Source organism: Poromitra crassiceps (assembly GCF_964638095.1).
Source record: "Poromitra crassiceps genome assembly, chromosome: 2".
NCBI lineage: Eukaryota > Metazoa > Chordata > Actinopteri > Beryciformes > Melamphaidae > Poromitra > Poromitra crassiceps.
Window position 1 is genome coordinate 27,868,747 of NC_139624.1, and position 12,288 is coordinate 27,881,034.

General features: G+C 43.5%; 1 protein-coding gene across 1 annotated transcript in view; it reads right to left on the reverse strand.

Annotated features, from left to right (window-relative positions):
* LOC310799237 (kinesin-like protein KIF21A) overlaps window positions 1-12,288 on the reverse strand; it is a gene marked incomplete at both ends in the record, with an annotated part of 116,544 nt that overhangs the window by 18,587 nt on the left and 85,669 nt on the right. The window contains 3 exons of the mRNA XM_083661810.1: window positions 1,104-1,161; window positions 8,793-8,813; window positions 12,078-12,243. Coding sequence (XP_083517936.1) covers window positions 1,104-1,161; window positions 8,793-8,813; window positions 12,078-12,243 — 245 coding nt within the window. The remainder of the gene's footprint in view (window positions 1-1,103; window positions 1,162-8,792; window positions 8,814-12,077; window positions 12,244-12,288) is intronic.

Genomic DNA, 12,288 nt, shown 5'->3' on the forward strand with positions numbered 1-12,288 from the left:
GATGATGATTCACTGACTCACTATTATGCGGCTCCCACATGTACAGAGCTCAACCAGGTTCTGTCTAGCGAGCTAGCTAAGCATGATATATAACTGGATAATATATCAAAAACAATGTACCGGTACATAATTTTCGGTTCTAATTATAGATTATCACACAATCCTTTAGTGAATTTACAGATAGAGGGTCAAATTATGCAACAAGTAAAATCAGTAAAGCTTCTAGGACTTTGGCTTAAATGTACACTGTCTTGGTCCAATCACATCAATAGGGTGAGTTGCCATCACTAGAAAATGTGCATCGTTTGTTACACCATTAGTACTTCGCCAAACTGTTTGTTCATTAGTTCTGTGTCATTTCGAATCTAAATGACACAGATCTAATGAACAAACCTGTAGACGCAGATGACCATGCCACAGAGCAATAATCTAAATTTTAGATTATTGCTCTGTGGCATGGTCATCTGCGTCTACAGGTCTACTCGGGAAGTTAAAAGTTGGACAAAACAAGGCAGCTAAGTTTGTCCTTGGGTGCTGCCCCAGGTCTAGCGTAGCTGACCTGCATACATGTCTCACATGGCTTACGGTTGAGCAAATGCTATCGGCCAACCTACTTCTATACTTTCACAGAGTTATTCATACCAAACTCCTAAATTTCTTTTCAACAATATAACTTATAGTTCAAGTATTCACACAGACTCAACAAGAGAGGCTAAGGGGGGTCAGATGACTTCCTAGACCAAAAACCAACTACATGAAGAAAACTGTATACAGGTCTATAGCGTCTTGGATTGTCTACCAAGCGGTGTTTGTTCCATCAAATGGAGGGCTTGTTTTAAATGGAAGCTCACAACCCACCTGCACTCATATACGCTATCTCACACACATCAATCTTGATCTTGAATTTGCTCTCAATGTGTGTTTTCTAAAGTACAGAGAGTTGTACTGATCTTATAACATTTGAGCTATAAACAAATAAAAGATCACGGCTTTCACAGGCTGTGTAAAAGGGGCTATATTAATCAAATGTATTTGAAGTTGAACCGGCAATCTGAGTAAAGACGAAGAGACATTTACATTTCTAGTCATATTTCCATGTTTACCTGCCCTCTGTGGCTGGACTGGGGGTCGACTCCTCACTGCTGCTGTCATCTCCATTTTCTGCACCAGGGGGAAACACACACAAACGATGGTGTCTCACTGTATTTGCAGAGCAATATGTGTTGTCCTTAAAGAGCGTGCTGCAGGTTTAAAAAAATAATAATTTACAGTTAGGACTCAAGATTCTTATGAAAATACATCCAAAAAACAAAATTAAAACATGCCCCCAGGGCAGAAATAGGATAAAAGGTGGCATTGTAATGCACGTGCTAAAAAAAAACACACACCATCTGGGCAGATAACACCTGTGACGTCCCTCGGGCTATTGTACTTTGTGTAATAATAATAATATACAGTCAATGTGTACACCAGAAAACTTTCCGAAACACCCAGACTCAGCGTTGCCAGACATGCGATAATTATAGTATTTGTATGATAATTTACCTCCAAAAACGATCATTTTGACCTTCTGGTACGATAATTCAACACTGCCCAGAATGAATTTCGGCACTGAAGCAAGCAGGAGAATAATCTACCATTTTTACTCCAAGGCAACTGTCTAGTTTGGGCTCTATCTATGGTTAATATTGCACTTTATTAAGTTTTAAATTTTTCAGTAGTCAAACATACTGAAACTAGTAGACCCCCAATATGCAATCGGTTTTTCAAAATAACGCCTTTTTGGAAATACAATTTTGGAGAACCAGAGACCGCACAGCCAACCGACCATCTCAGCTCATGTAACCTGGCTCCAGACTGGTCTCTGGCGGATAACAGATGCTTGGCGTACGGAGGTAATGAGCCGAGGGAACGTCACATGCGTTATGTTCGATTTGTGGGTTTTCATGTGCGCATGCCAGTTGCTTTACAAAAAGAGTCTAGATGCAGTTATATGTGCGGAAAAAACTAAAAACAAAAGAAAATCCTAATTGCTACATAAGAGTCCCACATATTAATACAAAGTGGTCTCTAACCTGCACCATGCTCTGTAACTCTGTATTCTCTATGAGATATCACCCACGCTCCCCTTATTTTTGGATAGCTTTCAAACACATGCTGTTGCAAATATTTCAGCACAACAGTGTTGAAGACAGTTTCAACAATTCAAAACAATTACAAGATCAGGTGTTGCCAGGTTTAGGTTTACATCGAGGGTGTCAATCAGGGGTCATTAGTGTGATGCAACTGTAAGCTGCAGTGTCATCTTATGTCAGAGGTAGGGGAGAGGGGAGAGAGAGAGAGAGAGAGAGTCTGGTGAATATGGTGGTTGAGTCAAAAAGACTTTAGGCTCCAGTCCTGGTTCTAAGGTTTAGTAACCGACAACATGTTGAAGGGGAGGTTAATAGCTGGCGGGGTAACAGAAGACAACAACTCATGCAGGGCATGGCAGTGTTACTTCAACTGAGTTAGTTGTAAAAGGGGGACTGACGGTGGATGCACACTACAAGACTTCTTTACCTACTGAAGACATAGGGCTCTATTTTCCCCCTGGCCTTAAATTTGCGTTCATGGCTGGGCGCAGCGCTATTAGTGGGCGTGGTCACACGCATTCCCTAATTTTTCCTTGACGCTAAAGCCAGAGCGCACGGCGCTAACCATTTAACCATGCCTTTTTAAGCATAGAATTATTCACAAGTGTGCCATTGGTGATCTCCAGTAAAACCAATCACATTCTTCCCTTCCAAGCTCCGATCCACGGAGCGACTCCAGTCCCGTTGCGAAAAGCCCTAGAAGCAAAAATCATGTACCGTAAATTCCGGACTATAAGGCGCACCGGTGTATAAGCCGCACCTTCAAAGTTGACTATTTTTTTCTTATATAAGCCGCACCGGACTATAAGCCGCGGGTGTTTTAATGGTATTTTTTGTTTTTTTTTACAGTGCACACAGTGTCCGCGGTGTGGTGAAAAGAGGGCAAGAGAGGAAATTAAAACAGAAGTGGATTTATAGTTAGAAAGAGTGCTAAAGAAGAGAGAATTCCGTTTTTTATTTTTTTATTTTAGTTACTCACAGTACTATTGACCAGTCCAACTCAAAAGATATTCGGCAGTTTCACTTTGAGCTCTTGTTCCGCCGCTGTCCATCAATGGTTATGACGAGTCTCGCTGGGTACAGTACGCCAAAGCGATATCCATTGACTTTAACCTTTTCGATGATGCTGTTGTATGTTGCGCGTTTCTGTTGCACCAACGCGGAGAGGTCCTGCCGGACGAAAAAGCGCGTACCCTCCCAGGTGAGGGGCTTCTTCCCCGCAGCCTGGAGGATGAGTTGACGGTCGGGCCAGCGGAGTAGGCAGATGAAGATGGCCCTCGGTGGCAGGCCGGGGTCTGGACGTGGCCGAGGCGCCCGGTGTGCCCTGTCCACCTCTGGTGGTTTCTCGCCTTCCTTCAGGTCCAGGATGTAACACAGGATTTTGCCACGAAAGCGTCCATGTCACCAATCTCAGCTCCCTCTTTTACATTGATCAGGCGAATGTTATTTCTTTTACTCCTGCTGATTAAGTCATCAACCTGCGTGTGCAGGGTTTCGATTTGTTTTTGCATTTTATCCACTTTCGGACTCACTGTGTTGTTTTTGTCCTCCAGTGCGCTGATGCGCTTTTCCGCATTAGAAACTCTGTTCACGGTTGCCTTATTTTATTTAGTGAGTGAGTGGATGGACTTCTTCACGTTTTCAAACTTGTTTTCAAGCTGCTCAAACCTCTGAGCGATGTCGGACTTAATCGATAGTGTTTCACGGAGTAAAAGTTTAGCCCAAGCCGTGTATCTCCAGCCTCCAGCAGGTGAGTCATTTCCTCATTCATGGCGGTGATTGCTTAGTCTTTTTCTTTCTGCTTACCTGTGTTGTGTTGTGTTATGTTATGTTATGTTATGTTGTTAAAAGAGGGCAAGAGAGGAAATTAAAACAGAAGTGGATTTATAGTTAGAAAGAGTGCTAAAAAAGAGAGATTTTTTTTTTTTTTCTGAAAAAATCCATAGATAAGCCGCACCGTTATATAAGCCGCAGGGGCCAAAAAAGGCCAAAAAACGGGAAAAAAGCCGCGGCTTATAGTCCGGAATTTACGGTAAGTCAGGCGGGGATGAGAAGATGACTGGGAAAGATGTGAAAGAGAGAATGAGAGAGGGGGGGAGAGAGTGAGAGACAGAGAGGGAGTAAGAGAGATGGGGGAGAGAGTGAGATAGCGGCTGAGAGAGTGCAAGTGAGTGATAGAGAGAGAGAGAGGGGGAGAAGTCTGTATCAGATGAGCATGCAGACACAACTGAGAGTTGCTTTGGAAAGGCATGTCCGCAAAATAGGATAACGCCGTGGGTGCATCCCCGGCGCACTGAATAAGGCCTGGTTTTGAAAAGCGTTGACCCCAAAATTAACGCCCGTTGGGAAGATCGCTTTAGGCTGGTATTTAAAGCCAAAACGCCCATTCTGGCCTATTGTGGCACTGCGCCATGCCTCTTCAGCGTAAAGCGCATTTCAGGGCGTAAAAACATGACGGTATCTTCCCGAGTCAGCGGTAGGCAGGCATAAAGCGTGTTTTTTGCGTTTAAGGCTTAAGGCCACTTTAAGGCCAGGGGGAAAATAGAGCCCATAGTGTACTTTTCAGACTAAGTACCGCTATGTACCCAACAAAATTTCCGAGGGACCACTTCCACTGAAATAAGATTTGCTGATTTAACCATGCAATAGCATCAGAAATGCGAAATAACAATATTCGGCTACTGGTTCTAAAAAGACAACAGCAGGGGCAGACTGGCCATCGGGAGGGTCTGGAGTACTCCAGAATGGCTGATATAAAAAAAAAAGTATGTCCGGCCGGCACTCATACATGCAAATATAGCTGAATCGCTTGGTTTCACCAAGCAAAAATATTTTTTATAAGCATTTTACGAAATGTCTATGGGAAAATCAATGGCGGTCATTGGCGGATTAAATCTCTTGGTGCGTATGCCTAAACTGGAAGTGGACGTGACTTTGGCTCAGGAGCAGCCCACTTTTATAGGGGGGTTCTCCGTTCTCTCCTCACTGGTAAGTGGATAAGGCATGGGGTGGGGACTCCGGCCCTCCCCTCTGTTCTGTTGAAAGTGGTCTGCTCTATATCAACACATAGAGCAGTTATAGAGAGCGGGGGATTTCAAAACAATGTCCTTGCATGTCAATATCTGCAGCAGCGTCAGTCTTAACTTTAGTATAAAGAGCCTTTATGTTGATGACAATCAAAAAGGAGGAAAATAAGGTAGGACATGCATGTGTTAATTGATTCGGTGCTGACACGTTGCTTGCTGTGCTGTTTTTTTTTTATTTAGCGAGAGAAAGGGAGGGAGAGAGAGGGGGAGTCTTCACACAGCTAGTCTGGCCTCAAATGATTCCACCATTCAACAGTTGAACTGAAGGTGCTGGTGCGAAATCTCTTGAAGTGACACTATACATTTGCCAAGAAGATCAATGAAAAAATCTCTGAAAGAGAACTTTCAAAATCTCAGTATCAACAATATGTCTCCTGCTTGGAGAAAATGTTGAAGCAGTAGAACTCTGTGCTCAGTATGCACTGTCATGATGATTTGATTTCATGCCATCCCAGAGTTTTCATACTATTGGCGGAGCCTGGAATCGAGCTATCTCTCTTTCTCATTTGTCTCCTGGTGCACTGACTTGTCAAGTGATGTGCAGTGTCTGCCGACATAGATCGTACATTTTGACTTCCCTCAGAGATATAACGTGACAGTGTAATTACCCGGTCGCTGCTCCACCCTCTGCCGATCTGAGGAGAGCCGTAGACTAGCACCATGCTTCCTCCGGCACATGCGCAGTCTTTTTCTTTTCTTTGCCGGCCGCTTCTTTTCACCCCAAAGCGGCAGGACGTACAGTAGCACGTGGGAGGATCACGCTATTCCCACCAGTTCAATTCCTCCCCGAACAGGCGCCCTGACCGAGCAGAGGAGGCGCTAGTGCAGCATCCAGGACACATACCCCTAATACGGCTTCCCACCCGTAGACCAGCATTTCCGTTATCCCGTAATTGTAGGACATTGGCCTTTAAAATGAATCAAAAACCTGTAAATTAAAATCTGCAGGACTGTCTGTCAGTCTAGAGAGGTACGTCACGTTTCTCCAAAATGCTATTGGCTAATGGGGTGGCTGGGCGGGAGTGTTGGGATTTTGACAGTGTTTGACAGGTTTTGTGTGTCAATGTGTGCGCTGCTGTGCACTGACATAGCACGTGTGTTTTCCTATTAACGTAGTGGCTAGCTACCCAAAGCAAACCAAGTCTACTATTTTCAAGTTTCTCTACAATTAGCCTGACTCATTTGTAATAAGTGTGTTTGTACGGCTAAAGTTTTGCATGCTATCCTATCGTCTGAGAATTGTAGCCTGATGCTATGCCGAGTTTTGCACCGAAACGCATCCCCACCTCACGGGAGCGTAATGATTTATACAGAAACATAGCCGTTTAGAAATTATATAATTGTTTGGGTAAACGTGACCTCCCTGTTTTTTTGTTAAAACAGCCCCAAAATATGGTGGGGACGCAATTAGTCGCAGTGGAGCATAACCCATCACAACAATGGGCACAAGCGCAGATTAGAGGCATGCCAAAACATTTATGCACGGCGCAAACGGGATTTGGGCGGTGTTAACCACCAGAATTATTCACAGGTGTGGTCTGGCAATGCCTGGGGGTTACATCAATCAATCCAGATTCCCGTCTTGCAGTCCCTGTAATACAGTTTGCGTGAGGCATGCTGTAATTCTCCCCATGCGTAATTTGGAAAGGTGTAGGCCTATTGACTGTATATATTATCCCCATCACATCATATACCTGTTAAAAACATAGACAATAGAACAATAGAAACGTGTTTGCAGCGGGTAAACGGCGGAGACAAAAGAAAAGATTGGAGGATTTACAGTGGACTCAATTAAAACTCGGTGAAACATTGAGCTGCCGACTCGTGCCGAGGACAGAGAGAGATGGAGAGAGCTTGTAACAGATCGGCTGTGGTGCCAACGACCGGGTTATGGGATAGCAGGTGAAGGTGAATAGCCTATTGCAAGCAGGCTACAATGTACAAGTTTTCTCAATTCTTTTACCATAACCCCTCCTTGCGATGTGATAAAAGTTTCTCAGTAAATTATAGTTGATTGCCTCACCGAATAATCTGCTGGTTACCCAATTTTAGCAGCAGAATTTGATGTCCTGGCGTGGTACGTCCGTGCGTAATGACGTTTCTGCGCTGCGGAGTGCGGAGATTATGGTGCGCTCAAGTGCGAGTATTTTAGCGCCTAAGTGGTGCTTTTAAAAGCTCTTAGCGCAAAGTACAGTAATTGTGCTCTGCTGACGATAGGATAATTCCACCTATCCCCACATTTTAGTGCTGAAACACCTGGTTTGGCATGTGGCACGCCTATGTCCAGTACAATTATAACAGGCATGCAGTTGTGCACGTACCCAATTTGCATTGCACGCGGCGTTAAACGAACACAAACGCTAAATTACCGCTTTTGCGAAGATAGGGCCCCATAACTCCCACGCCGTTTCTCCAATTATCAAGCAACTTTTTGGTTCACCTGAACTTGCTCTACAAATTTGCCTCCAGGACTATTAGGGGTTCAATTTGCGCAAGGCTTGAAGCCCTGCTATTGCCGCTTGCGGCTATATTTTGATTGTTTTTTTGTTTTTCCTTTTTTGCTATTTTTTCATTTTTTACTATTGATTTTCCTTTCTTTGTCTATTTGTTTTCTTGTTTCCTTCTTGTTTCTGTTGTATTTTATGCTTTGTACAGTACGGATTATTTGGTTTTCTGAGGTAGAGACCCTATGTTCTCAAATACATACAGCATGCGCTAGGACGCGTCATCAGTGATGTTATCTGGGGTCATAAGGTGTTTCGGGTCTCTCAACATCATACACCCTCGCCCAGTAGACCCAGCCGAGGCCAATTAAGACCCCGACTCGCATCCCAGAAGCCGCTCACGGATCAGCCTTCCTACTCTGTCTGCAACGTTGCCCGCGGAAGGGTCGTACACCCCTATCCGCAGCAATAGAGCTAGTGCTGGTAACTCCCGGCCGCGCTCCTCCTTCGTCTCACCAGACCCTCACGGGGCAAAGGCAATCCAGAGGCAGAGAGGATGCCTCAAGAGGGCCTGTGCGTTGCACGTCATTCGCCTGCGCCGGGCACCTCGCTCTAGCCTGAAGGACCCCAGGCCGCACCGATCTTTGCACAGATTTTCAGGAGGCTAATCCGTAGCGTTTGTGGATTTCTCCCTCACGAGAGAGCCAGGATGGGGTGCTAAACCCATCCCGTACCGAATGCCGAATAAGCTCTTCCAGGGTTTCCTGTCTCTACCTGCAGATTATTTTCCAGTTTGCATTTTCTTTTATCCGTTTCTGTTTATATCGTGTGTAAATAAATACAACTAAAACTCCCCCCCCCCCCATATTATTAGAGATTGGTAGGAGAATGGACTCATACTCATTCACTTATATAGTTTCAACTGGAAATCTTTATCAGGGAAGCTGGAGAAAATGACTTACATGGTCATTCTTAATAGGATAACAGTGGATTGAGGTGTTAAGGTTGTTGAAGGTTTTGTTGATAGTTGCCTTTCATTTGGTCCACATTTGTTGGAAATCTTGTAGTGTGCGTCTGCCATGCTCTCTCAAATAGAAATACAGTCACACTGCAATGCATCTCTTACTCACCTGCTGACAGGTAACCTAACTCTGAATTCACACCAACACAACAGAGAAAACAAAAAGAAACCAAATCAACATCAAACTCAAAGATGAGAAAATGAGTGCACCTTATTTTACAGGCTTTAATAATAATAAAACATCAGATTTGTATACCGTAGTGCTTTTCCTAGTGCTCAAAGACGCTTCACACTACAAGATAAAACAACTTTAATAGAGAAAAACAAAGAAATAAAAAGGTGAGAGAAAAGAACTTGGGTTGAAAGCAAGGGTAAAATTGGATTTTGAGGGCTTTTTTGAAGGAGGACAGAGTGTCTGCATGATGGATATGGCTGGGGAGGGCGTTCCAGAGGGCGGGGGCGGCTGTGGCGAAGGCCCTGTCATCCCAGGTCCGGAGCTTGGTTTTGATGGGTTGGAGGAGTTAGCATCTGCGGACCTGAGGCGGCGGATAGGCTTACGGTGGTGAAGGAGGTCGGAGAGGTAGGGTGGGGCCAGGTTGTTGAGGGCTTTGAAGGTGATGAGTAATATTTTGAAGTGAATCCTGTATATGATGGGGAGCCAGTGGAGATTGTGGAGGACGTGGGTGATGTGGTGAGAGCGGCAGGTGGAGGTGAGCATGCGGGCAGCAGAATTTTGGACATATTGTAGTTTATTGAGGATTTTCTTCTCATGTCAGATGGCTCAGTGAATCACTGCTCAGAGACTCAACTTTTAATATAAGGAATTACAGTAAAAGGAAAGACATGTTTTGTTGCACTTTTAAAATTATACACTTTTTAAGGGGACCTTGGTTTATGAAATGTACTAACTAGGGGTGGGAATCACCAGATGCCCACGATACGATACTAAAACGATACTTGAGTCACGATACGATAGTATTGCGATATCGCCAATATTCCGATATATTGAATATTGCGATATATTGAATATTGCGATATTTCGATCTATTGCAATTTCTTACTTTTTCAACTGCAAATGATGTCCCCAAAGGAAAACTTTGTCAACATCTGGTTTATATAAGAACAATTTTCCAGTCTGTACATCTAACTTCAACCATTTTATTGCAGCAACATTGTCAAGTAGACAGACCAACAACTTTCATAAAGTCATGTCATAGTTGCATGCACCTGACAAACTGAACTGTTTGTTACAGTCTACTTACAGTCCACCTTAGCTGGATGTGTGTGTGGACTACTGTACTTAGGTAGTTTTTGAACAATGCAACTTCACTTCACTTGCACAAAACATCTTGTGCAGCCCAATCAGTAACTGGGGAATTTGTAAATGACTGTTATGACAAAACTGTTACTGTTAAAACAAAATGAAAATATGCTACCGTTTGTTTACTGCTCACTTTGGAAGTAAAGTTTATAGCAGCCCGGTGGCCTGGCATGGCATGGATTTTTTTTTTTTTTTCAATATCGATACTTGGCGTCCAAATATCGATACAATATCGTCAGGCAAAATATCGCGATACTATGGTGTATCGATTTCCCCCCCCACCCCTAGTACTAACCAAAAATGTGTTTTTATTATTTAGTATTTAGTATTTATCTGAGGGCAGCCAAATGAATATCAAAGAATATTGTCCAAACAGGAAACTACATAAAGGGCCACTTTGCCAATTTTCAACCAGCTTTGTATTACAAAATCCGTAGCATAATACAAATGGACAATGTTTAACTTCCGTCCATCTTGCCTGGACTGAGAGCTCCCTGTTGCCATGGTGTCACTAGTGTTTTGCCATGTTGTCACTATCACTATCGCTATGTTTGTATGTGTTTTGATATGTTGTCACTATCACTATCACTATGTTTGTATGTGTTTTGCCATGGTGTTACTATCACTATCACTATGTTTGTATGTGTTTTGATATGTTGTCACTATCCCTATCGCTATGTTTGTATGTGTTTTGATATGTTGTCACTATCCCTATCGCTATGTTTGTATGTGTTTTGATATGTTGTCACTATCACTATCACTATGTTTGTATGCGTTTTGCCATGGTGTTACTATCACTATCACTATGTATGTGTTTTGCCATGGTGTTACTATCACTATCACTATGTTTGTATGCGTTTTGCCATGGTGTTACTATCACTATCACTATGTATGTGTTTTGCCATGGTGTTACTATCACTATCACTATGTTTGTATGCGTTTTGCCATGGTGTTACTATCACTATCACTATGTATGTGTTTTGCCATGGTGTTACTATCACTATCACTATGTTTGTATGCGTTTTGCCATGGTGTTACTATCACTATCACTATGTATGTGTTTTGCCATGGTGTTACTATCACTATCACTATGTTTGTATGCGTTTTGCCATGGTGTTACTATCACTATCACTATGTTTGTATGCGTTTTGCCATGGTGTTACTATCACTATCACTATGTTTGTATGTGTTTTGCCATGGTGTTACTATCACTATCACTATGTATGTGTTTTGCCAGGGTGTTACTATCACTATCACTATGTTTGTATGCGTTTTGCCATGGTGTTACTATCACTATCACTATGTTTGTATGTGTTTTGCCATGGTGTTACTATCACTATCACTATGTTTGTATGTGGGGAAATGCTCAGGGGATGGGGGCTGCTGAGTATCCGGTTGGAGAGACCATCTGTTCCCCATTTCTCCACCAGTGTCGCACAGGGTTTCACATCGGTCCGAGCACTAACCATGTAATCTTTTTGTGTAACTTGAGGTGTCATATAATCCCATATGGGATGACCCACAAAGTGGCATGACACGAAAATAAAAATATTAATTCATTCATTCATCACTAACATTGCTCTCTCTACGTTCTTTTGCAGAACTTCCTTGACATCATAATAATGTAATTTGGTCCAGGAAGTTCTGTGAATGAACAGGGAGCTCTCAGTCCAGGCAAGATGCAGTAGGGAACTTAAACATTGCATTATACAGTATTACTGATTTTGCAATGGTTGAAAATCGGCAAAGTGGCCCTAAATGATTCTCTTTGTACAGTATGACTATCGAATAAGTTTCATCCTGGTGGCTTACCTGGTAGCACGCGTACCACAAAGGCTTAGTACTTCGCGCAGCCGACCAAGGTTCGAATCCGACCCGTGGTCCTTTGCCGCATGTCATCCCCTCTCTCACTCCCCACCCTTCCTGTCTGCCCACTGTCCTATTTAATAAAGGCAAAATGCCCCCCAAAAATTATCTAAAATAAATAAATAATACAGCCTGCAAAGTAAAGTACAGCCACATGGTGAAAGCAAAGATGACTGAAAGATGACATGTCTCCTTGGGGTCTCCCACCTTGCAGTGCGTTTCCCAGCAGGGCGTCGAGCTCCGGGTTGACCTCGGCCTTCTCCTTTAGCATGTGGAACAGCAGCTGGTTCTGGGTGGCACTGTTGATCTCCGTCTGCTTCAGCCGGCCCTCCATCACCTTCACCTGGGACTCCTTCTGAGCTGCCTGCAGGCCCTGACACACACCACACAGGTTCACATCAAGGTTATTATAGGTAAC